The 27,064-nt window shown below is 47.3% G+C and overlaps 3 protein-coding genes across 3 annotated transcripts; all 3 read left to right on the top strand.

Annotated features, from left to right (window-relative positions):
- The first annotated feature begins 2,164 nt into the window (after positions 1-2,164).
- On the top strand, positions 2,165-3,172 carry LOC123185943 (auxin-responsive protein SAUR72). Its single transcript, XM_044597748.1, has one exon. The coding sequence runs from the start codon at positions 2,269-2,271 to the stop codon at positions 2,815-2,817; it is 549 nt and encodes a 182-aa protein (XP_044453683.1). The 5' UTR covers positions 2,165-2,268; the 3' UTR covers positions 2,818-3,172.
- A 12,247-nt stretch (positions 3,173-15,419) lies between these two features.
- On the top strand, positions 15,420-22,839 carry LOC123190240 (nuclear pore complex protein NUP88). Its single transcript, XM_044602852.1, has 9 exons — positions 15,420-15,917; positions 17,461-17,612; positions 18,004-18,126; positions 18,405-18,549; positions 19,113-19,174; positions 19,339-19,552; positions 20,736-21,650; positions 21,834-22,083; positions 22,172-22,839. Exons 1-9 carry the CDS (start codon positions 15,498-15,500, stop codon positions 22,444-22,446), a joined length of 2,556 nt encoding a protein of 851 aa, XP_044458787.1. The 5' UTR covers positions 15,420-15,497; the 3' UTR covers positions 22,447-22,839.
- Positions 22,840-23,050: 211 nt separating this feature from the next.
- On the top strand, positions 23,051-25,863 carry LOC123190241 (serine/threonine-protein kinase STY13-like). Its single transcript, XM_044602853.1, has 6 exons — positions 23,051-23,351; positions 24,294-24,415; positions 24,615-24,823; positions 24,910-25,078; positions 25,178-25,315; positions 25,445-25,863. The coding sequence occupies exons 1-6, from the start codon at positions 23,204-23,206 to the stop codon at positions 25,655-25,657; spliced, it is 999 nt and encodes a 332-aa protein (XP_044458788.1). The 5' UTR covers positions 23,051-23,203; the 3' UTR covers positions 25,658-25,863.
- Positions 25,864-27,064: the final 1,201 nt, after the last annotated feature.

Below are 27,064 nucleotides of genomic sequence, written 5' to 3'. Positions count from 1 at the left end.
TGTATGCCGCTCTGGTGGCCAGCAAGGGGAGGGGGAATTTCTCGTGCTTCGATGCAACCAATATTTTAGGTTAGGTTTTTTAGTCCTCGCGGGGGCGGCGCCATGGCGGATGGTGGTGATTCTTCTTCGACCCCTGGTCTTCGAGCTGATCCACCAGGACAGAGTCGATGGATCTCCGGTGTAGAACATGTTGTATCCTTGGAGAGGTGATGTTAGGGTTTTTTTATGTAGAGAAAAGTATACTTTTCGTCTCTTAACTTTTGATGAAGTCTAGATTTGGTCCCTCAACTCTAAAACCAGACAACTTGCACCCCCAACTAACGAAACCGGACAAGGTTTGTCCCTGCTCTCGATTTTGACCGGTTTTGGTGCCGACTGACCCCCGTTTTGACCGTTGCTGACTAAAATTCACGTAATTTTTTCATATCCATGAACTTTTTGACATTCACATACTCTTTTCAGATCCACATAGTTTTTTCAAGGTCGTGTAATTTTTTCAAAAATAAACATACCTTTTTTCAAATCCGTGAACTATTTTGAAATTTGTGTACTTTTTACAAATCCATGAATTTTTTTAATTTGCATGCTTTTCTCAAATCAGTGTATTTTTTTCAAGTTCGTGTAATTTTATTGAATCCAAGTATTTTTTTTCAAATCCATGAACTGTTTTTGAAATTCACGTACTTGTTTCAAATCCGCATACTTTTTAAAGTTCGTGTATTTTTTTCAAATCCGTGTTCCTTTTCCAATCCATGAACTTTGTTTGAAATTCACATACTTGTTCCAAGTTGACATAATTTTTCAAGTCCACACATTTGTTTTCTTATTCGCGTAAAGGATATTCAAATCCGCGTATGTTTTTAAGTTCGCATAAAATTTTCAAATCCAAAAAAATATACATGAATATGAATAAGTATGTCAATTTTTAAAAATTACATGAATTTGAAAAAAACCACATGAACTTTAAAGAAGTACGTGGATTTAAAAAAGTACGTGAACATGGAAAAAGTACGCAGATTTGGAAAAAGTACACAAATTCTTAAAAAGTTCACGTATTTGAAAAAAGTACCGGAATTTGAAAACATTAAGCGGACTTGGAAAAGGTACGCGAATTTGAGTCGGCACGGTCAAAATCGGGTTGGGACATCACAAAAAACGGTCAAACCGTGACCAGGGATGAATCTTGGCCGGTTTCAGTAGTTAAGGACGCAAGTTGTCCGGTTTTAAAGTTAAGGGACCAAATCTTGACTTCCAAGAATTGAGGGATGAAAAGTATACTTTTCTCTTTTATGTACGTGCGAGACGACTAGATTTGGTATGATCCATTGAAGGGTTTAATGGCAACAATTGCAACTTTGGGACCTCGATCCTTATTGGCATGTGTATGAAGACTTTCCGACTATCAATGACATGGTCAAGCCGGCTCTTGTAAGGGAGTGGCAATAATGACGCGTGAGCAGCTCAATCTACTAGCGGCCGTGGTCATCCGATGGCCCATGAATCTCAATGTAATTCTTATCATGTTTGTGGTGCTGCTTTGTACATTCAGTGAACCTTTATAGTAGATTTAGATCCCTTTTCCCAAACTATAGTTACAAAAAAAACATTTTTATCCACTTTCACCGTACGACCCTAACAAACTTTCGGTTAATAACAAGGGGCTACTATCCTTCGAGGACGAAGGAAAAAACATCATCTCGATCTACCTTTGATAAAAAAACAATAGGGTAAAATCCAAGAGGGTTACGACTATACACTTCATTTCCGATCTACCCTTGGATAAAAAGGCTACCCTAACCGTCCACAAATCCAAGTCAAAGCGCAACACATGACACTGCGTGAAGAGCAAAAATAATCTCGGTTAAATTTTCGCCGGTCAGTTGCTGGCCAGCACACATTTCCCCAACCAAGGTGCCAATAACAAACGCAGGTCCATTCAGACGCTTCGAACTGGCATTCACAAAACCTCATCTCAACATAATTAACAACTCCATTATTCAGAGAAATAAAAAAAATCCACAATCATCATCATAATAATCATAATAAAATAGAAACAGTAGAAACTGCCGCTACCCCTCACGGAAACCCTACACCGCCGGTGGGCCCCACCGGCCCCCTCCCCCCTTTAAATGCCCCCTCGACGAACGGCCCCAAGCAGCGCAACAGCAACAGCAACATCAACGCCACACCCAAACCAGAGCCCGAAATCCCGTAGAAGAAGGAGGAAAGGAGACCACCGCCCGGAGATCTTCCGTCGGAGCGCCGGAGATGGAGCAGCTCGGGGGCAAGAAGTCGAACAAGATCACGGAGATCGTGCGGCTGCAGCAGATGCTCAAGAAGTGGCGCAAGCTCTCCGTCGCCTCCAAGTCCGACGCGGCGGCGGCCAGCACGCCCGCCGTCGCCACGGTCACCGCCGGAGGCAACGGCGAGAGCAAGGCCAAGAAGTTCCTGAAGCGGACGCTGTCCTTCACGGAGAGCCCGCCGTCGTCGGCGGCGTCGTCGGGGCCGCCGCCCAAGGGGCACCTGGCGGTGTCGGTGGGCCCGGCGATGCGGCGGTTCGTGATCCCGACCGAGTACCTCAAGCACCAGGCGTTCGCGGCGCTGCTCCGGGAGGCCGAGGAGGAGTTCGGGTTCCAGCAGGAGGGCCTGCTCCGCATCCCCTGCGACGTGCCCGCCTTCGAGGCCATCCTCCGCGCCGTCGACAAGGGCCGCGCCGGCGGCAAGAACAAGGACAACGCCGCCTTCTGCTACTGCAGCGCCGAGTTCGCCATCGCCGCCGCCGACGTCGGCACCCCCAACAACTCCCTCTGCAGATAAGCCCGGCCCGGCCGGCCGCCGGAGCCCCGTCGTCGCTCGCCGGCCACCGTTAGAAGTACCTGACTACCATCCTCTCCCACGAAAAAAAAAAGTTCTGTTCTCCATTTTTCTTCTTCTTCTTCGTCGGTCGTGTTTTTCCAGCGTCGTGATGGTGAGGGATGATTCGACGTACGGTATCTCCCCCCACGGTTTTTTTCTTACTAGGAATTATCATTACCACTGCCCGCATTCTTTCTCCGATGATGATCTGGATTAGCCGGGTGAATGGTGTAATGCATGCATGCGGACTGCGCCATTGATGGAATCATATGGAAAGATTGATGTGAAAAATGAAGGGCGATGATCTTTTTTCTCTCTTGATTGATTGATTTGTTGTTGCCCATTTTATCAGGGGTCTGTTGCGATGTCACCGGAAAGATTTTGAATGTTCCGTTCGATACGCTGCAGTTATGGGTTGCCTTTACATATTTCGCGTGCGTACATCTTCTATGGCAGCCGGCCGTTGTTGTAAAATAATCTTCACTTGACTATTGGCGCGCATGTGTTGTAGTACTACCACGTACCTGCTGTACCCTCTGGTGAAATGAATGCCACCTTTGGATCAATCGGAGTAACGTACTGCAATTCGATCCAATGCTGGAAAGAAGAAGAAAAACAGTCGCCACATGCACACAACTATTTTTTGTGAAAAAAAAAGTCCACAGTGACGTTTTTGGCGCCTTTTACTGCCTGTCCACTGCTCGTCACATGAGGCAAAGCGTGCACTCTGGAGCCGTTATCTGAGCATCGGCTAACACTTGTACGGTGCAAAGCAAAACTGGCGACCAACTGTACGACGAAGCTAGGTGACATACAGTACCAGTAGGGACAAACACGGCACCCAGATTCATGAAGGCCACTGTTCCCGTCGATCGCGCCGCACCGTACCTGCACGGCTGCACCGGCGCAACGCAATGCAGGACCCGGCTGCTGTCTGTCGTCAGGGTCGTGCCCCTCATCAGTCGGCTGGTCTGCATTCATGTGCTTCCTTAATTTCCTTGCGTTTGCCCCTCATGTTCAGGCTGGCCGGCACAGCACAATACCTTCAGATATGCAAGGTGACTGTTTGTGGTTCAGTTCAGTTTGCCCCTTTTAGTTCTTGTGTGTGTTTCTGTTGTGATTTCCACGGGGCATTCGAGGGTACGTCGTTGTAAAAACGAGCTGCATCGCACAACCGAACGGAGGATCTTGCTTTTTGAACGGACGAGGATCTAACAAATCCAAGTACTTTCTTATCTTACGTAAAAAAACCGATCTTACTTTCCCTTGGAAAAAACTAATCATGCTTATCCACGGGAGATCTGTAGTCCCATATCCCTCTGCTTTTCCGTTAGTTGTTGTGTGCCACGCTTTCATTCATCGACCTTTCTCGGGAGCCCGAACCAAAAGGAAAAGCGGCCTCTCTTTTGCAAGCCGGGTAGTGATGATGAGATTCCCTCAAGCTTGCACGAGTCTCCGAGCGAGAAAAGTGGGCGCTGCTGCAGCACTTGCACGCATCTCGTCGCCCGCCGACCTTGAATGGACGGATCCTCTCGTCTCCAAAGGTTTCTCTGGTCCAACAGCGAGCATCTCGATGGGAAGAAGATGTTGCTTGCTTCTCCTCGCATCCCGATGCGTCCCGTTCCGTTAGATCAGGTCCACCTCATACTAGTTTCGTAGTAGCAGCTACACTACTGCAGGCTGAAATCTAATCTTCGGTTAGGAGCACGAGACTGTTCAGCCCGAGACGCTTTGGAATAGAGATATGCAGACCCCCTCGATCGGCCTCCCTGAAAGTCTACAGATGCGCTGTTTGTTTACTTGCCAAGAACATGGCCTCACTTCCTGACGCATGTATCCCGATCGTCGTGATGGACGGCTTACTTGACCTCTAGAAGCAATGGCTTCGTCCCAGACTCCCAGTCAATTTTCATGTTAGGAAAAATATGTACTGCAGAACTGTTTGACAAACTGAATTTTCACTAACATGCAATGTCCAATTGTCTAGCCGATCACTAGCAATAATACGGTAGCAAGCAGCTTTTTGGAGTGTGAACTAGCTTCGACAGTTAACCGTCTGAAGCAGTTACTGTTAGGGTTCATAGGCTATGCCTATGGTGACGTACGAGCCAGCCTCTACGGGCAGCCATGTGTGAGGCGAGCGGCATGTGGCTTGCACGTCGCGAGGTGTCAAAGAGCCAGTAATGGAGCGTCCGTCCGCGGAGGCCGGGCCGAATAGTTTATAATCTATATAGGCCCTGTTTGGATACTCTAACACAGTTAGAGTTAGAGTTATTTTTTAACCCACTCTAACTCAAATAAGCACCTCTTCACCGGGATAGTTGGGTTAGATGAAACTAACCCACTCTAACCCTCCATGTTTGGATATTTTTAGGTTATTTAAGCCCTAAACTAACCCAAACTAGCTCTAACCCCATATGATCCAAACAGGGTCATAATCGCCATTGATGATGGGGTCGCCGGCCATTGCCCATTGGCCTTGCGGTACCTGCAAGGACGGACGTACCACCTTCAGATGCCGCCTAATTTTAGTACTAAATAGTACCAGTACTTGCATCGGATCCACAAATTCCACACACAGATCCATTTGCACCCCCATTTTTCAGTCTAGTTAATTAGCGCTAACATTGTTTGCATCAGAAACTGCTGGCGGTTGCCGCTACCGAGTCGCCGCATGTGCGCCTCACGTGGCCGTCCACTTTTGAATCAAGTGCATTTGAAGCCAGTTTCTGAATTTTGTGGAGCATAATTCATCTTTCGTTCTTTTTTCTCCGCTCGATTGATGCGCACAACAAAAAAGCTTTTGCGAAAACCCGGCATGCGTATTCATTAAGTAGATAAAACAATTCCCTTTTCAAGCTAGAGACGGGGTTTTGTTGGTGCACGTCGAGATCAGATCGCAGCCAAAAACCTGGATAGAACATCTAGAAATCGGCATTCCTTAGTGGTCCAGTCAAAAATGTGAAAAGTCTGAGCTGCGAAAAACAAGCCTGGTCCATGGAAAACAAGGGAAGGACGTGCAAAACATCGCTGTCCTTTCCAGGCAAGTCGTGTGAGTTTTTCTCCAGAGTTGCAGCAACTGGGCGAGAAGGAAACAATTACAGTAGTATTTCATAGGGTTTTAATTATTTGGCGTCTGATGAAATGGAGCTGACTCAACTGAGGGACCGTCTGTGGAACGCAAAGGACGTTTTGATCAATGCTGCATCATCTCTGCCCCATTAGTCTATATGCTTGAATGACGAATCATTCAAATTTTGAGGTCAGACCGCGTGTTTGGTTTATGCTGATGATCAGCAGCTCATCATTGTTGGTAATGCAAGGGAAGTGGCAGGAGTTTTTTCTCAGCAGAAAAATATTTATTTTGTCAACGAAACGAGGACTCTTCTTGTTTATGGGATGATAATGCACCTAAATGATGGGAGGTTCCAGTTCCAGGGGGCAAATTAGTTGAGAAACAAACAATTTCTTTTAGCTCAAAATATAATATGTGTGAACTGCAACTGGTGGATGCAATTATACAAATATAATGCCATTCCTTGTCAAGGGCCTCGGTGCCCAAGACAGCAGGACCTCGACTACGTAGTTCGTAGTCGCGGTGGATAGGAGCGCTAGGGTTTTTGCCTGGCTGCTCTATGATGCGGGAGGAGAAGATAGAAGGAAATAACTTTATTGCTTGTCCCTAAAGGGTGCTAACTATCTGATATATAAAGGCCCCATGGGCTAATAACAAACTAGAAACCTATACGAAACAAACTAGTCTAGGAACTAATGTGCCCGGATCAGGACTCCTGTCCAGCCTGCGCCTTGCCTGATGCGGCCGTCGGCTGCTCCTGGCCGCGCGGCCCACGTCTGTAAGACGTGCCCCACATGACATCTCTCCCCCCCTCGACGAGCAGCTCGTCCTCGAGCTGAAAAGCGGGGTAGCGCTCGACGAAACTGTCAAGATCCTCCCATGTAGCTGACGAAGCTGCTTCACCCTTCCAGTGGACGAGTAGCTGGCGAACGCCGCGTGCTAGGCGCGCACGAGTCACGCGCTCTGGTTCTGGAACAGCCGCCCCGTTGTGGATCGAAGGCAATCCCGGCGGTGTAGTTGGAGGAATGCCGAAGAACTTCTTGAGGAGGCCCACGTGGAACACGTCATGGAGGCGCGAGCGTGCCGGAAGCTCAAGACGGTATGCCACGTCGTTGATCACTTCTGAAATGCGGTACGGCCCATAGAATCGTGGCTTGAGCTTGCCCCTGGTTGGCAAGTTGAGAGAGGACGCGGCGCGCTGTCGAAGGCGAAGCCAAACCCAATCGCCCACCTCATGCCGAATGTCCCGATGACGTCTGTCGTAGTAGGACTTATAGACCGCCTGTGCCTGTTGTAGACGATAGCGGACGTCCTCGATAAGTTCGTCGCGCTCAGCCATGCTCCTGGCCACTGCAGCTACCCGTGTGTCGCCGGGCTCGTAAGAGCGAATAGTGGGAGGGTCACGGCCATACACAAGCTTGAACGGAGTCTCTTGGGTTGCTGTCTGGTAGGCGGTGTTGTATATGTACTCAGCCCAGGGAAGCCACCGGAGCCACTGCTTGGGACGATCCCCGGTAAGACACCGTAAATACATCACAATGATCTTGTTAGCAGCCTCCGTTTGACCATCCGACTGTGGGTGAAATGCTGACGTCATGTGCAGCTTTGTCCCCGTGAGGCGCATGAGCTCTCGCCAAAACGCGGAGGTGAAGACGGGGTCGCGGTCAGAGACCATGGACTGCGGCACGCCATGGAGACGAACAACCTCAGCGAAGAACACCTGTGCCACTGACTCTGCCGTGTATGGGTGGGCTAACGCCACAAAATGGCAATACTTGCTGAAGCGATCCACCACGGTGAGGATGACAGACTTCCCGCCTACTCGAGGAAGCGCTTCCACGAAGTCGATGCCGATGTCAGTCCACACGCCCGTGGGCACCGGCAGCGGCAGTAGCAGCCCAGCGGGGTGCAAGTGCTCGGACTTGTACCGCTGGCAAGTACCGCAATTGCGGACGTACTCCTGCACCGTCTTGCGAAGGTTAGGTGCGTGGAAATCGCGGCGGAGACGATGCAATGTGCGCAGGACGCCTTCATGCCCATCATCGTGCACGGCACTGAGAATCTCCTGGAGTAGCGGGGATGACGGCGGAATGTAGAGGCGGCCGTTGAAAGTAACGAGGCCGTCGGAGAGCGCCCAAGGCTGTTGCCGCGCACCTGCCGTGATATCCTCCCGCAGTGTGACGAGCGCCGGATCAGTGGACGTCGCTTGCCGGAGGCGATTGATGAAGTCGAAACGAGGCCCCGAGACCGCCATGATCGTCGTCTCCTCCGTGTCGCGGCGGGAAAGTGCATCCGCCACCGTGTTGGTACTACCTGCCTTGTACTCCACCGTAAAGTCGAATCCCAGGAGTTTGCCAACCCAATGATGCTGAGGGATGGTGGCCAAACGCTGGTCAAGCAGAAATTTGAGGCTGTAATGATCCGTTTTTACCACAAACTGGTGCCCCCATAGGTACGGCCTCCAGTGGCGAATCGCGAGCACCAGGCCGATGAGTTCCCGTTCATACGCTGCCAGGGAACGGTGACGTGGCGCGGCTGGCCGGCTAAAGAAAGCCACCGAGTGGTGGTCCTGAAGAAGGACGGCCCCGAAACCGTACGTCGATGCGTCACACTCGACGATGAACGGCCGTGTAAAATCCGGTAACGCGAGGACGGGAGCCGTGGTGATTGCCGTCTTGAGGGTGTTAAAAGCTGCTGCCGCCTCCGGCGACCAAGAGAAACCATCCTTGCGAAGGAGGGCCGTCAGGGGCGCGGCAACCACGCCAAAGTCCTTGACAAACTTGCGGTAGTACCCCGCAAGGCCGAGAAAGCCCCGAACCGCGCGCGCCGAGCGTGGTTGCGGCCAGTCCGCCACTGCCTGCACCTTTTCCGGATCCATGGCCACGCCTGCAGCGGAGATGGTGTGACCCAGGTATGCGATTGATTCAACGGCGAACGCGCATTTGGAGCGCTTGACGAAGAGCCGGTGCTGGTGCAGGACCGTGAAGACGGTGCGCACATGTCGGAGATGGTCAGCCCATGTCTCGCTGAAAATGAGGATGTCGTCAAAGAAGACGAGAACAAAACGGCGCAGGTATGGCCGCAGCAGATCATTCATGAGGGCCTGGAACGTGGCCGGCGCGTTGCAGAGTCCGAACGGCATCACCAGAAACTCGTAGAGGCCGTCATGAGTACGGAAAGCTGTCTTCGGGATGTCCTCCGCACGCATCCGCACCTGGTGGTAGCCGGAACGTAAATCGAGCTTGGTGAAGAAACGAGCGTGCCGTAGCTCGTCGAGGAGTTCGTCCACCACCGGAATCGGGAACGCATTCTTGACAGTAATGGCGCTCAGGGCGCGATAATCGATGCAGAAGCGCCAGGACCCGTCGGCCTTGCGGACCAGCAGTACCGGGGACGAGAATGCGGAACAACTCGCACGGATGATACCTTGGGCGAGCATGGCGGCGCACTGACGCTCCAGCTCGTCCTTGTGCGCGGCCGGGTATCGATACGGACGGACGGCCACCGGGGCGGAACCAGGTAGCAGGGTGATGCCGTGATCGCGGCTGCGGGGCGGTGGCACGCCGGAGGGGTCGGCGAAGATGCCGTCGAACTCGGTGATGATGGCGTCCAGGAAGTCGCGGCCGCTGCATGATTTTAGGGCTGGCCCGTCCGGTCCTGCAATGCCGTGCCAGCACACCCGATGGCCCCGCCGCCAGAATGTCATGGAGAGGGCTCGGAAATCCCACAGGATCGGTCCGAGCGACGCCAGCCACTGCGTCCCAGGACGATGTCGTAGCTCGCGAGCGGCAAGGCGAGGAAATCCTCCGCGAACTCCTCGTGGCCGATGCGGAAGGGCACGACGCGGTACGCGCCCTGGCACGGAACGCGCTCGCCGTTGGCCACCGTGACGCGCATCTTCTCTGTGGTGGGGGGCGGTAACGTAGCACGAGCGGCCGCCTCTTCGGCGATGAAGTTGTGGGTGGAGCCTGAATCGATCAGGGCGAGGAGGGAGACACCTCCGAGAGTAATCTGCATCTGCATGGTTTCACTCGTGCGCACGCCGGCGATCGCGTGGAGCGAGATTTGAGGGTCGGCCCGCGATGCATCCTCAGTGGCGGAGGCCGCGTCGTCGTCGTCGTCGTCCGGCGCTAAGTCGAGGAGAAAGATGCGCTGGCACACGCGGTTGTGGCCCCTGCCAAACTTCTCGTTACAGTTGAAGCAAAGGCCCAGGCGACGGCGTTCCTCCATCTCTGTCTGGGAGAGACGCTTGATTGGGCGTCCGTCCGGCAGATTGTGGCCCTGCTGAGGTGCGGCTGGTGGGGCCGGAGCGGGGGGCGCGAGGCGTGGTCCTGGTGTCGGCAGGATGCCCTTCTGTGGAAAACGCACCGGTGGCGCGGCGGAAAGCGCGCACTGGTCGCGCAGCTCCAATTTGCGGGCGAGGCTCATGGCGACGGCGAGGGACTGTGGGTTATGGATCTCCACGTCGAGGCTGAGGGGTGGCTGGAGTCCCGCGGTGAAGATCTGCACTTTCTGTGTCTCGGATAAGGTGCCTGCCCGGGGAAGGAGTGCCTCAAACCGCTCCTGGAAGTCGACGACGGACGTCGTGCGTTTGCACGCCATTAGTTCGCCCAGCGGGTTAGCGCGCAGCGGTGGCCCGAAGCGGAGATTGAGCAGCTCGGAGAAGCGGCGCCACGGAGGTGTGCCCTCGTCGCGCTGGACCTGCATATACCATAGTTGGGCAGGACCCTCGAGATTGTAGGACGCCATCCACACCTTCTCCTCCTCGGCGATCCGTTGTTGATGGAAGAAGGACTCGCATCTGTTGATGAAGGCGAGCGGATCAGACTTGCCGTCGAACTTGGGGAAGTCCATCTTCTGGAACCTGGGCGGCCGATCATTGTGGTGCTGCCCATCATGGGCGGCGTCAGCGCTGGACGAGGAGGAGGACTTGTCCTTCTGGAGTGCGGTGACGGACGACTGCAGGGACGTCACCGTGGCCGTCAAGGCCTCGATCATCTTAGCCAGATCCGCGGTGGTCGGTTCTGCCATGCCGGAAGTGACCGAGGCGGCAGCGGATTGTGGCGATGTCGGGGAGCTGGGCGCGGACACAGGGGGGAAAGCGGCCGGCGGATGGAGCGTGGACGAGGAGGAGGATCGCCTGGAACCTGATACCAAGTTGTCAAGGGCCTCGGTGCCCAAGACAGCAGGACCTCGACTACGTAGTTCGTAGTCGCGGTGGATAGGAGCGCTAGGGTTTTTGCCTGGCTGCTCTATGATGCGGGAGGAGAAGATAGAAGGAAATAACTTTATTGCTTGTCCCTAAAGGGTGCTAACTATCTGATATATAAAGGCCCCATGGGCTAATAACAAACTAGAAACCTATACGAAACAAACTAGTCTAGGAACTAATGTGCCCGGATCAGGACTCCTGTCCAGCCTGCGCCTTGCCTGATGCGGCCGTCGGCTGCTCCTGGCCGCGCGGCCCACGTCTGTAAGACGTGCCCCACATGACATTCCTTGTGACAAGTTAAATATCATGAAGAGCAATCAGACTTGACCTGATGATGATACAAAGTCTTCATTTGACCAGGGCCCAGGGGTGTCTGTTCACTAGCATAACTGTATCAGTATATACGGTGAATTGCTAAATTCTTGCCAGAACCGAAGTTAAACAGCCTCACAGTATATACATTGCTCAATCTGCACTCTATCTTCATGTTGATCTTCGGTTATCAAAATGTATGATTGACAGTACGGGCTCTCTAGTTGTTTTATCGTACTGCCTTGTAGCTGAATTTACTTCACCCTTAAGCTAATCTGGGCACGATGTTATCACACGAAAGTCTCATAAGGCGACTCAAAGTCCAATACAATGGCATAATCAAGTACAGAGGAGCTTATCTGCTTGTGCAAACGTCTTCTGTTCCCTTGTAAGCAGGGAATGCTTTTGCGTTTCTTCAAAGGTGACTACGTTAAACACTTAAACTAGCTAGTCTGAACTCTGAACCTGCACCGGGTAAACCGAGTGTACACCATCCTGGCTCGCTCATAGAATGTCGATAGTAATATCGCGGAAGCGATAAGATGTCGAGATTCATGGACATCGAGGCATGAACAAAATGGTCTTGCCATGCGTTCGGAGCATGTGAGGATGCACCTTGATTTTAAGGCGGCACATAACTTGCACCCATTGTTATGTTTCCAAGCATGGGTGTGGATGCAGTTACCACAGGAAATGCTGGACATGTGGGGTTGTTTGCAACTGTCAAGAGCGTAGAAGCATGAGATCGAGAAGGTTGTGCCAGTGGGGGAGCCATTCAGTCGGATCCAGTAGCATGTGGTGAGATATGGGAAGATTGTGATTGCCCATGTTTTGGTTCTAGCTTGACTAGGAGTAGGAGGTGTGCGCATTCAGGCAGAAGAGACTTCCAGAGAGATGTTGGAGCATGTGGTTTTACCAAAGGAAGATATGAGCATGTGGTGATCCAATCCACCACCCAGAGAGATTGTGCGCTGATGTTCCATGTGCCTGTACAACGAAATAGTGGCTTTTAAAGTTTATGTTTTCGCAATGCCCCACGTTTCTGACAATAGCAGAGAAGCACGCTGATAGTGATGGTCTGCAATGTATGTATAGATCAGAATCAGATCATGGTTGAATTTAAGTGCACGCATAGATCACCTAGCACAGCAGACCAACACCGATACCGTGAACGTGACAAGATCCTACTGGCTCACGTTTTGCGCGATCGATCGACCGATCGATCTCGCTGTCAGTGCTTGCTGATGGATCATGCCATGGTGGACGCCGAATGCTTGTACATATATGGTCTCTTTAGGTTTAATTGGCAAGATGATGAGACAGCATATGCGCTTCCTGACGGATACCGTGCATGTGGCAGGATCCTAGCTCACATTTTGCGCGGCAATCTTGATGGATGCTGCCTAAGTGGATGATTGATGCATCATGACCGCCTGCGTCCATGGTTTCAGGATTCAGAATGGAAGGACCACGCCGGCTTGCTGTCGACCCGCTGCCGTTAGGGTGCCGAGCAGCCGGGGCCTCGGTGACGAAAATAGAGGGAACAGATTGATGATCGTCGGGCTCAGCATATGTTAGCCAGGAATCGGAATCAACACGCATGGATTCAGACACGGCGGCCATGCCGTCCATGTGATGGACAGAGACCTGTATCTGTATGTAGTACTGTACATCAATGTCGCTCACGTTCCACGTCTTGCTGTCTTTGGAAGATCTGCTGCCTGCCATGGAAGACTGGCCACCATGGATAGGGATCGGTCGATCTCACGGCCGGGCGGGGCGGGCATGCACGCATGCAAGTGCCCAGAAACGAGCAGGCAGGCAAACCGCCCGGAGATGGAGTGTCGCGGCAGGCCAACGTGAGCGCGGCGGAGGCCCGGCCGGCCGGGGCCAGTCGATCGACAGGGAGAAATCAGTGCGCTGACGAAGCTGTCGATAGCACAGACGGGCATTGTAGGTAGGTTCGCGGCTGCAGTCCATGGCGCACGAGCTAAACGAGCAGCATACGCATTGCTCGGGGCATGGGGCTAGCGCAGGCGACGGTGTGGTGGTCGATGCGCCTCCGATCGACGCGTTGAAGCTGAAGCCGGCGGATGGCCGATGGCGGTGGCGGTGCCTGCAGGTGCAGCAGCCCATTCCTTTGTCATCTGTCGCGACGCGACGGAGCGTCCTTGCACTGAAAGGTGGGCCCCACCCATCAATCCACTAGGAACGAATATCACTTTTTTTTTCTTTTTCAAGATGTACATCCGTAGGCATGCATTACTTGTATTCACATACAAGCAACAGAAAATAAAAGAGAAACAAGCGGTTGTAAGGATCTTCCTCGTCGCCGAAGAAAAGGAGCACGGTCCACATTTTGACACTAAAGAAACCCATAACCAGAAGGCATTTAACGAGTCATGATAGCCGCCAGCCCACGAAAGCTGGATCTAGTCCGGTAAGGAACACCGACCGAAGGAATCCTCCGAGCATCTTCAAAGTCGGATGCAGGACCTTGTCGCTTTTTACAAACGGAAGGAAGGGACCGTCTAAGCAAAACGGTTGATTTCCCTCTTTCTATCTTAACTGTTCAATCAAAATTCAACACCTCACACAATGCCTTTAACTTCCAACCATTTCACACATGATATAGTCATCTTCTTCCTTCAACCGCAGCCCCATCATCTGTGTTGTTGGCCTAAGCGCTTGTGTCTGCCACCCACGATCGGCGTCGCTAGCACACAGGCATCACCTCGGACCTCCTCGTGCAGCAGATTTTCACCCCTTATACAAACCAGTCAACCTTCAGACTCTCGTCCATCTACGTCGCCGCTATCGTGGTGTCGCCGTTTTCGATTTCTTCTGTACAAGGCCTCATCGTCATCTTCGATCTTGAAAATCAACGGACGCAAACAAAAATCAGATAACCTTTGTTAGGCTAAAAAAGTATATTCAGACTAGTAGGATTACCAAAACCGGAAAAAAAAAGGAAGAAGACGTTGTTGGTCACGTTCAAAGTCCATAAAAACGGTTGTGCTTTCAAAAAACGCCATGGCCATGTGTTACCATACCGACTCCTAATAGGAATCTCCAACGGGCGACGACTAGCGGGTCGGCCCATTAGCGTAGTTTGCTCGCTACACGATGTAGGTTCACTCTGCTTCGGTTTTATTCAGGTTTTTTATGTTTTCTTTTATTTTTCTCATCAGTTTCTCTTTGTTTTTTTCTTCATTTTACTTTGGCCTTTTTTCCCTTTGTTGACCTTTGGTTTTATTTTATTTTTTGCTTTCATTTTTGCTCTTTGCCATTTTTTGTCGGCTTTCTTTTTTCAACACATATCTACTTCTTTTCCAGTGTACATTTTTAAAGAACACATGAAACACGATACATGTTGTACGGATATTTATTTACATTGAATAGTCATTTTTTAAACGTCACGGTCATTTTTCTGGAAATACGTGAATATTTCTTTAAAATATCACGTATATTTTAACATTTTTTTAATTTTATATAATATTTCCTGTAATGCCACGAACATGTTTTTGACTTTGAAATCCATAAAATCTCATGCATTTTTTAATGGTATGAAACATTTTTTATATCTCACAAAGTTTTTTACATTTTATAAGTATTTATTAAAAATCAAATATGGTTTTGAAAAGCGGGAACATTTTCCATTGCCACGATCATTCTTTTAAAAGTTCCCAACATTTTCTAACTGCTCTAACAAAAACATTATAACATGTTAACCATTTTTTAAAATTAGTTTTGTATTTTGCAGGTAAATATATGTATTGAATTTGAAATATAAATAAAGTAAAAAGGGGTGAAAATTGATATGATGTCAGCATGACGAGCCACGTTGTACTGGGCCGGCCCACCACCGGCGCGCCGCCACATAGCCGCTCCCTTCGAAAAGAGCCGGTGTGCTCTCGAAATCTATACAGAAAGGTCCCCCTAAAAGCCCAACAAGACGCCCACTCCCCTCCCTCCCGCAAACCTCAAACCCCACGACCGCTCCGGCCTCTCCGACAGCAGCGAAGCGCAACCTCGTCGGCGATGACCCGCATCACCGCGCCGGAGCTGTCGCCCTCGCCCCCGGACTCCCCGCCTCCCGCCCGCCGCTCCCCGGCCCCGGCGACCCCGCCCTCCCGCCGCCGCCGCCCCTCCCCGTCCCCGTCCCTCGCGCTCACCCCCTCCTCCGCCTCCACCTCCACCACCTCCTCGAGGCCCCGGCCCCGGCCCTCGCCCAAGAGGACCTACTCGCCGGCGCAGTGGGTCCCCGTCTCCTCCCACCCCGCCTTCGCGCTCCGCGGCGCCCTGGGCGGCGGCGGTGCTGCGTGGGATGCCGCCGGGTCGAGGCTCTACGTCTGGGACCCTTCGGCGCGCGGCGCCCACCGGGTGTCCGTGCGGATCCGCGACGCCGAGGCGGAGAGGGACGGGGAGGAGGTCGCCGTGGAGGCCGCCGTGCCTTCCGAGGTGAAGTGATTTCTCCCCGTGGTTGCTTTTTCGTAGTATAAAGGCACTGTGAAATGGTAGGGATAGGCATCGGTTCTCCCCGTTCCCTAGTCACTAGGTCAGAGCCATACGTTTGAGAATCTACATTGGTGACTGGGGCAATTTGCAATTCACTAGTACTTCTGCGTGTGAACAAAAATGGGGAGAAGCTTCTCTGTGTGATGTTGTGCAACTGGACATAGTGTGGAGCATTTGGATTTCTTAGTGTCGGATCGTATGTTAATTTAGGTAGTACTCTTTGCTACCCTAAGCACAATATTTCCAAGAGGTTTGTACTGTGATGTAGGAAATATAGTGCGGCATATTATCTAATTTTTACAAATGGGAAGTCGATATTATGATGTGCGATGGGCACAGGGTGGGATAGAAGATGGGTCTACCTTCCCCTATATTTGTACGGAGATTTGAGTTTTAAACGGTTCCACAATATTAAAGGTTTTCCGAGCTCATTTCTTATGTAGTAGTACCTCCGTCTCAAAATATAAGACGGTTTTGTAGGCTAAACTAGCATATAGTAATATAACTATGTAAAATAAGTTTTAGGCATCACATGGTATACTATATCAGCTACCATGTTTCTAGGCATGAAAACGCACCACCTAAGTTGTGCATTTTCACGTTTTGGAGGTTAGACGAGAACATACATGGGGGAGGCTGAGGCATAGTTGTACACTTTTTATTTGGATGTGGACTAAGACTTCAAAAGAAAGTTACTGATTCCTTCCTCATATTGGGGAAATTTCAAAGTTTTAAATATCCGGCTATAGCCCCGCTATAGCCTTTGAGAGCTCTCCCGCTAAAGCTATGCAATTTTAATACTAAATTGGAAATGACGCCAATAGCCCGTTATTTCCCGCTAGCGCTAAATTTGGAGTCATTTAGCCTGCTAAGGCGCTATATGAAACCATTCCGCTGCATTATTCTATTGTTCTTGTTTCTGATATAGTGATATATGTGGTGCATAGTGTGAAGCTTGGTTATTGAATTAAGGTACCGATTGGAGCTCCGGTTTTGTTGTGCGAACATGTGTTTATGTCAAGTATATGCGATATATCACATATGAAGCCTGATACCCAATTTTTTTCAAAAAAATCACAATTTAAGAAAAACGCTAAATGGGGCTTAGCTTCGCTATGGCTTTTAATAGCTTCTGGCCGAGCCGCCGCTAAATGGCATAGCCCACTATTTAATACATTGGGAAATTTCCATTCCTGACATAGAGATATGATAGCCTTTTGGAATGTGTGTATTCCTATGCCAAAAATAAGGCCTATTTTACATTTCTACCTAACTGGTTTTGTTTGCGGCATTATTTGCTTCATTTGATCTCACTTTTTGTCATGAAATGCTGTCATAGTTAAATTGAGAAAACTTTTATGTTTGTACTCATTGCTTGTGGTGTAATCTTTTATAAGTTTCCACAGTAGGTATTCTTTCTTTGCCATGATGATTGTTCTGTACTATCTTGCATTGACATAATCGATGTCGCTCCTGTGTTGTCCAGATGTTGATGCCGGAGACGGATCTTGGTTACGAGGTCACTCATATATCACTAAATACGGATGGGTCATCATTACTCCTAGCTGGATCACATAACATAAATGTTTTGTATGTACATGAGAGGGTATCAGAAGATGGTGATACAATCATATGCAGGTATATATCTTCACCACAACCATATCTCATGTTGATAATGCACTCTTGCTCCTTTATTTCCAGAATATTTTGAGATATTCTAGTTATGAATATTTTTTTTGCAATAAAAAATTGAAACCAGTGGAAGAATATTCTTTTATATCTCTTGCATGTCATTAGTCATGCACATCAAGAGCAATCTTCTACTCTTCTCATTAGTCATGCACATCAAGAGCAATCTTCTACTCTTCTCATTGGGGTATTAAAGAAGGCGTCTACAGAGTTTTCATTCACTCTGCAGTTTAGATTAATGGGATGTATAGCTATCTTTTCTTCTTCTTTTGATGCCATTGACCCATTGTGCATAACTTTATTATACTATAATGTTACCTTCCCCTGCATTTGATTACAGGACCGCACCAGTTGCTTCTCAGATTTTACCTACCAATAACAATGGCATAAAAGTTCTGCAGACATCTTGGCACCCTTTTAGCAGCAGCCATTTTGGTGTTTTGACATCAGATGCTGTTTTCAGGTATGCTAAAATGGATTTTGGTGCTACATGGAGGGGCTAATTTAAGCTTATTTAGCATGCAATTTGTTGGAGTTTATGTAAATGGGAAATGTATTTTCCTCTGTCCATTCCCATATCAAGTACCCTTTTTTTCTGTGTGTCATCATGTATATTTATTTATTTCTACGCCCATTCTTCATCTCTTCTTAAAAAACTGGTACAATATTCTTAGATCAACATAATGGAACCACTATATTAAATTTTCTGTAAGATAAAATAATCAATAACCATCTATGCAGGTTATTTGATCTCTCATTTGATTTAGAGCAACCAGAGCAGGAATTTTATTTGCAGCCAATTCTACCTGGAAGATGTCAGAATGCTTCGTCAATTTGTCCAGTGGCATTCTCTTATGGCAGTGATCATCTGTGGGATAGATTTTCGGTATGTCTCTTGGTTGCAGTTGCCTAGATAGTAGATAATAGAAGCCCTCTCAAAAATAAACTTGCCCAGAATAGTTTACAAATTTATCAGGATTATTATTTTAATATAGCAAGCAAGATAGTATCACACTTAGAGTAACTTCAAACAGCTCTAGAGCAATTTGGCGGTGAATTTTGCATATGGGAATTTATCGTTTTGCTAGTTTAAGGCTTTAAGCTTATTACATGGTACAAATATTTATGGTATCAATGGATATTACTACAGTATCTATACAGCTTCTTTGTCCAATGAATTTGGGAATGCCATGCTTATTTACTGTTTTTGTATGACTGTATCAATACTATTTTTTTTTGTGTGAAGTCTACACCGTGCTGTTCATAACAGAATTACAGGAAGTTACTTGATGCCTCATGCATTTCAATTTTTCTTTCAAGTTGTCATTTGATATGTTGTTTGGACATACATGTGTAGTCTCTTCAAAGTTACCTTGATTAGGATTAATGTTTTGTATGTTGAGTAGTCAATTCCTGTGCTTTGTTTCACATGTAAGCCTGTTTATGCAGGTTTTCATCTTGTTCAGTGATGGTTCAATTTTTGTGCTCTGCCCCGTTGTTCCATTTGGATGGTAATATTGCACTTCTATCTGCTCCCTTCTTTCAGCGCTTATCATTTTTATGTTGCCTAACATTTTATTTCGATATGTTGCCTAACATTGTGAGAACTACTTAATTTCATGCTGTAGGTTGTACTTTATCTACATTGATTTGGCAATTATTTTCTATGATGCAGTGACTATAGTAAGAAACATATCGAAGAGATATATGAAGATGTTAATACATTTGGGTTGAAATCTTCAAATCCAAATGTTGTCACGAACTCACATTTGGCAATTGCATGGTTGGAGGCAACATTTCCGGAGCTGTTACGTCAATCAGCAGATAGCAGCACGCTGATGTCAAGAGCTCGTGCATATGCCCCAGTAGACGATTCTCTAAGTCTACAGGTACGCTTCTATCGACTTTCTGAAATATACTCCCTCCGTTCCAAAATAGATGACCCAACCTTATACTAACTTTAGTACCTGAGAATGGGTCTAGTATAAAGTTAGTATAAGGTTGGGTCATCTATTTTGGAATGGAGGGAGTACCTGAGAATGACCGAGCAAGTGTAGCTCTATGTGTTTAACTGGAGAATTCAGCTTGTGGTGTTCGAACGGGGCTGATGCTTTTATTATCTTGGGATGGCTAGACGTATGAAATTTTCTCATGCATTATTGCATTCGGTTTTAACATGTGAATATCAAGTAAACACCTTTAGAAGGAAAAAAGTAAGCACCTTTAGAAGGAACAAAGTAAATTACTTTTGGTCAGAAATATTTTGAGGTGAGATTTAACCGTGGATACAAGTAGCACATCGCCTCTATTCCTGCTGTATATAAAGTTAGGATGATGTAACGCAACCATGATGAAGAGGAAGGAAAAAAGGCATGCCTCTTAAACTAGTAATTTGTTCATTTAAGTGCTCATAGTCAATCCGATGCTTTTCTAGTACATAAGATTGTTGATTTGTAAGGGTAGGAGCCATTTGGCTCGTGACCAAACATTTGCCACAAATTGCACAATCATGTCTGCCACACTCATGTGTACACGTGACACTTCCTCTGCAGGCGCAGTTTTACTACTGTAATTGTGTCAGCAAATATATTTTTTGAGAAATATGTCAACAAATATTGTACCCACAGTTTTGGTCATGGCCGGACAATTGGTTAAATGTTCTGATAGCCAGTACGCTTTTGGAGGAAGAAAATAGTAAATACTATGTTGAACATTGATTTTACTGTTTTAATTCTCTTTGAAAATCACTGTTGTGGTTATATTTGGCTGACTTACTATAGGCATAAAATTTTCTGTTTGTAAATCTACCACTCATTTTGAATTCTGAAGTTCCTTGGAAACAAGACCAATCTGTAGTATAAATTAAATGTTAAAGCTTACGAAACATGTTATACAGAAAATCAACAAAATACCAACTATTCCTGAACTGCTTTGATAACCAAGAAATATCATCATTTCTTGTCATGAGAAATTGAGAATTTGGTTCTCCAAATTCTGAGTGCTATTTTCTATGACCTTCATTCTATGTTTTTATCATGAATCAATGTGTATTAAGATTGAGCACCCATGCAGGGGCCTCTTTGTAGAGTTTGCGAGGAAAACAATGAACTCGAAGGCAAGAGCAGCTCTTGTGAAGGTAAAGCTGTGGGTTTTGTGTACAGCTCTGTTGGCAAAGATTCAGTTCTTGTAACTGCCTGGGGTAGTGGACAGCTCCAGATTGATGCTCTAGCCGATGAAATCCAACCACAATGGAGCATTGGGGTTCCTACTCGCCTTAATGTCGATTCACATGGACGCATAAAGAGCGTTGCTATGATATGTGACTCTAATCCACAAGATTCGTCGGCCTTGAGATCACATCGTTCATCGAGTATGGGATCAAATGCGAAGAGCAATACAGAAGCTGTCTGGATGGGACACTCTCCTCCTTTGCTAAGGCTCTCAATTGTGGATTTGGCACTACCAAAAACTTCTAATGGTAGCTCTTTATCACTGTTTCTGGATCCCCTTGTCCCAGAGAGATTTTATTGTGCGCATGGAGGGGGACTTGACATGGTCACGTTGCACTTCCTGCCGTTTTCATACCCTGAAATGGCTTCCACACCACCCTCGGTGCATCCTGTACTCACCACAGGCAACAGTGATACAAGTTCTCCCTTCCTTTCTGGATTTGTCGCCATAGCTGATGCGTATGGCCATGTGCAGTTAGTTGGCATCACATACACTGGCGAGTGCTTTGTGGTAGAAATGAAGGGTTGGAAGGAACCAACACCTCTTCAGCTTGACATATGTAGCAAGGACATCAAGGATGTAGAATCTTCCACAACTGGAATGATCAGCAAAGAACTTCTTGCTGGTCCAGATCCACCCATACTTCCATCTTCAACAAGCCTGAGGTCGTTGACTCCTGACTCCATCGAAGGGAAGTCCACACTTCATCACTATATTAAGGTTTTCCATGAGCACTATGTGGAGTATGGTCACAAGGTAAGAGCTATCATTATGGTATTTTGTGCATATCCCTTATCAACTTAGAATATGTCATATGCCATTGTTGGTGCACAAGTAAAAGTCATTCCCTTCTGGAGATAACTGAACCTGTTACATCTTTTAATCCCCACAATATAAGCATATCACTAACGATTGTGGGTTCATTTGAATGATGTTCAGGTTTTCATTGAGCTCAAGGAACACGAAGATTATGTGAAGACAGAGATTGAAGACAAGCAGAAACGCCTACAAGCAGTGAAGCAATCACTTCTATCCATAGAAGCCAAAGATGAGGAGATAAACAGGCGGGTCGAACGGGCCTCCAAGGTGTATGATCTGTTGGAGAAGCGCATAGAAAGCTTCAAGATGCTGCCTGCCGCAAACAAGAAACCATTGTCACAGGCAGAGCTGGAGTTCAAGTCACAGCTTGGTCCGTAATCTAGAAACCTGACTTTGCATATTCTCGCTTTACATCCTCATCATGCCCTAACATACTTTGTGTCTGCTAAAACTTGCAGATAGGTTTGCGGACGTGGAGCTGGACGCTCTGCGTACTTCCATTGCTGCCCTGAGCACGAGGATGAAACGGTTCACCCAACCGTCTTTGGGGGGTGGTGCAACCGGCACAGGAATGGCGCCATGGCAGGCGCCGAAGGCCGGAAGAGGCCACGTTTCGGAGTCCCAGATGTCGCTGATGAAATCTTCGCTAGAGAGGCTGTCGCTCCTCAACGAGGAGAACAATCAGAAACTACGGGCCATCGAGACTGAGCTCAAGAACAAGGAACAGCAGTAGTACTGTAGTCGGTGATACTTGGTTTTGAGTCGCACCCATGTTCTCGGCACGAGAAAGGGAATTGGTGGCAGATGTTGGCTCAAAAACTATGGAGGGCTCGCTCCTTCCAGATCGTGTCGTGCCTGTAGGTTGCTGGGAGTGTGAATTATGCCCCATGTAGCGAAGATTGTTGAGAAAGTAGCCGACGCTACGTTTGAATCTGTTATTTTTGGTACAACTGCTTAAGAGGTTTGTTATCAGCCCCTGGTTCTGTAGCCTTTCTCTCGGCCACACAACACAGTATGGTCGTGTATTTTTAGGTTAGATAGAAGATGTGGAGCCTGACAGTACGGGTTTTTTTTTGTTTTTGTTAATTAACGTGGTAGTATATGTTTGGTCCTTCCTGCTGCCTTATTTGGTTCATTATTTACGTACCCATGCGACTGTTTCCGGCTGAGGGACGCGGGCGCGATGGCGCGTCCTCGCTGCTCGCTTGACGGTCTCAGCTTGTGTTGCTTCCTCGGCTTTGCTGATATACAAATAAATGTCCTTTTTGCGGGGATTATCCATAAACATGTACATGGACGATCTAGCTTGGCTGTTATGAGAGACTTTTTTGGCTGGCATATAGGACTATATATGAGACGAGATATGCATGCCCGCCAGAGATATCTGCAGCATCTGTTTAAACAGAGATTTGCAGGGAAGTAGGATCCCGGCTAGCCGTGCCAACACAATCTGAGAGCGCTGCCCTCCCGGAGCGGCGTGGACCCTTGCCATGGTGAAGCGGCTGCGCAAGGGCGGCGGCGACCCGCCCATGGCGTCCCGGGAGATCGACCTCGCCAAGCTCGACATCCACCACCGGGAATCGCCCGGATCCTTCGGCAGCTTCTGCAGCGCCACCTACAATGGCAGACAGGTCCTAGGTAGCACTGTATCTCTGCGATCTTGTTTATTTCTCGATGCGATGCTCTTTAATTTGGTGCTGGTTTGGCACTTCGAATCTATATATGGATCATCGTTGCTGGGCTTTGGACACGTTCATCTAAATTCTTGCGAGTAGACATGTCTAGTCCGTACGCGTCAGGCCTCCAGTAAAAAAGATTAAAATTTCCTAAAGCTGGAAATTTATGTTTCTGCTTTTGTTTTCTTCGTCAGTGGACCATGCTAATTTCCCTGCCTTGGGTGGTCCATTGATGTTATGAGTGATAGAATCATAAGGCTCACCTGTTTGAGTAGATGTGGAGCTTTAATCTTGGAATTGAATAGTGCGAATCGGCTGGATCATCTTCTGTGTTATATGCTTTATTATCATCATGCACATAGTATGGCTGTATTGTTATCATCTGCTGCATGTGCATATTTCTTCTGCATGAACAATTTATAATTCAGACCCTCTCAATTCGTCGTCATTGATAAATCATCATTGCGGACCTTGGACACGTTGATCTTCTTTGGTTTGTTCCTGCTAAAGCTCCACATGTGTCTTTAGATGTCCTGAGCAAGTAATGTGCATTCATAAGATTAAAATTGGAATTTTATTTTTAAGCTTTTGTTTCTTAATAGTCAGCGAACCTTAAGCTGATCCAAGTGTCGTGTTAGGCCATTTATGTTTAACTCTTGTAGATATTCGCGGCATGCCGTCATTGCAATCTTGTGCACAGGTCCATAAATACATGCCCTAAATAGCATTTTATCAAATGGACAAAATATCTCTGATGAACATCCTCAAGTTCAGTTGTATACTTTTGAGTTCTGTTGAAATATAATTTTACCGAACTGCCAAAATGCGCACTACAATGCCCCGAGCTAGCTCCCAAAGATTATAGTGTTATAATGCATTTATTTTTTCTTCATCGTGTATGAAGCTAAAGTATTGGAGTGGGGAGAAGATGGCTTTATGACAGAGGCTGAAATTTCTACTCAGAGCGAAGCATTCAGGAAGGAGGTTGCTGTCTGGAAGGAGCTCAAACACCGAAGTGTTGCAAGGGTGAATATTTTTTTGCTCGTTGCGCACCCGCATACTGTATTACCAATGTTTAATGTTCATTATTTTTTGGGGTAGCGTCAGTTCATTTTCGGTGCGTTATAACAATGTTACCTCAAGACCGATAATAGGCACTACAACGCTGTCTACTGAGTTTTTCTTTGTGTGGTACATTGAATGTGTCGTATTCTCTTCCTTGCAGTTCATCGGTGCATCAATGGATACCACTGACCGTAGCATTCCGGCCGATAGCGGCGAGAGCAGTGCACCCAGAGATCTGCCAGAGAGAGCCTGTTGTGTTGTCTTTGAATATCTCTATTTAGGATCACTGAGACGATATCTATATGCTCACAGGGCGAGAAAGATCGGATACAAAATTGTGGTTGAGTTTGCGTTGGATTTGGCCAATGGGTAAGCAAGCTGGCTAGATTTGCTCCCACATATCTTCCAATCCGAATCCGAGGATAACCAGCACTCTCATATATTTTCTTTTGCAGACTGAGCTATCTTCACTCGAAAAATATCGTGCATCGGAATGTCAAACCTGAGAGCATGCTTCTTGGCACAGAGGAGGCGGTCGTTAAGATTGCCGACTTTGGCTTCGCCTGTGTGCAGGCTAAGAATCCGGAGGACATGACAGGCGCACTCGGTTACATGGCCCCAGAGGTATCTTGCTGCCAACCAATCGCTTTCAACGATTTCTGTGCTCAATTCTTGTGTTTCTTCACAACAAAAGCAATCTGTTGTTGTTGTTTTTCTGTGCAGGTTATTGAGGGCAAGCCATACGACAGGAAGTCCGATGTTTACAGCTTTGGGATATGCTTGTGGGGGATCTACTGCTGTGACATGCCGTACTATCCAGACATGAGCTCGGTAGAGGTCTCGTTTGCTGTTGTTCACAATGTATGTTTTCCGTCAGATCCCTCGCTAAATATTACACCCAGAAGAATTATGCATGCAAATATGTGTTAAAACAAGCCTACGCAACAATATTTTTTGCTTATAGGTTTGCTTTTTATGTCGTGTGCATAGAATCTGCGACCCAAGATCCCACGCTGCTGCCTGACCCGGTTGGCGAACATCATGAAGAGATGCTGGGATGCTGACCCTGATAAGCGGCCCGAGATGAAGGAGGTGGTGCATCTACTGGAGGATCTTGACACGACCAAGGGTGGGGGCATGATCCCGGAAGGGACGAACCCCGGGTGCTTCTGCTTTTTCAGACCCCGGCGTGTAGGTCCATAGATTTGTCTCCAGCAAGCGGCATTGTGATGGGGCTTCTGCAAATGTTGCCACTAGTTTTGAAATGTGTGGTGGTGTTGTTTACTACTCCATCCGTTCCGAAATGCTTGTTGTGGTTTTAGTTTTTTTTTTTTTTGAGAACCTGTTGTGGTTTTAGTTTAGGGAGTACGAATTTACAACCCTCGAAAGTTGAGGAATACAGATGGATAATTTGGCACTTGATTCATGGTCGCATATACCCGTTCTCTTATAATTTTTGCTCCTGGGTAGTGTGTGGATCACAAGAATGTATTACCATTGCATTGGCTTGACCTGTGGTTTTTCCTTGCCCTTATCTGCAACAAAGACACGAACACAACAGAGCAGCATTGGAGAAACTCTTGATTTTGCATGTCCTCTGCGTTCTGCACCTACCTAAATTGATCTGAGTAGTACTCCATGTTCTAAAGAAAAATTGATCTGAATGTTTTAGTAAAATGTCTGTTATTTTCTTCATGGCTCCCAACGGTAATTGTGCAATGATTTGGCCTGTTTTTTATTTTGAGAGAGAACGAGGGTCAGTTTATGGTTTGTGCCTTTTCTAATTAAACATGGATAGAAATTGTGTGGTTCACCATCAGGATTATTGTAAACGCACTGCAGTTATTCTGATGTTCTTTTTTCTTCTAGAAATCACATATTCTGAATTGATTTTTTTTAGAACAACATGTATCAGGATTATTATAAACTCACTTTTTTATTGGACAAGATCAAAGATTTTTTTTTTTTGAATGACAAGATCAAATATTTTATAGTTCATTAAATCCTCCCATGCTCCCAGCTTAAAAAAATTCAAATATAAATGTTTCAAAAAAATTCATGGATGTTCACAATACAAGTGTTTACAACTCCTAAAAAAAATCAGATCCAAACTCAAATACACACTGAAATAAAAAGGACAAATCCGTCATGAAGAGTATCAAAAGAAGACAAAAGTGAAGATGGTAGTATTCACATCTGGATATTTCTTTTTTGTTTCTCCATGTGTATCTCAAATTTCGGTTTGAATTTTTTACAAGTTGCAGACATGTGTCTTTTGAACACTCGTGATATTTTTTCAGAAAAAAATGACATGTTTAAATTTGAATGTATTTTTTCTGCATGTGTCATCTGCATGCTGCTGTTACATGATAATAAGCAGAGTAGGCGAGAGATGTGGATGGCATTTTGCTGCTATACGAGAAAGAAATCTTACGAGCCGCAGAGTTGAGATACCTCAATTTGGACTACGAAGGAATAGCAAGCTTTGCTGCGGCACAAACTTTTGGTCCGCAACATTGCAGATGTGTAGTTTTTTCTATTCTTCAGATGAACAAACATGTGTAATTTTATGCAGATTGTATGGTTCCTGTTGTTCATTCCGTTTGAGTA

This window comes from Triticum aestivum, chromosome 2A (genome assembly GCF_018294505.1).
Source record: "Triticum aestivum cultivar Chinese Spring chromosome 2A, IWGSC CS RefSeq v2.1, whole genome shotgun sequence".
NCBI classification, from domain to species: domain Eukaryota; kingdom Viridiplantae; phylum Streptophyta; class Magnoliopsida; order Poales; family Poaceae; genus Triticum; species Triticum aestivum.
This window is presented reverse-complemented; position numbering and strand designations above follow the sequence as displayed.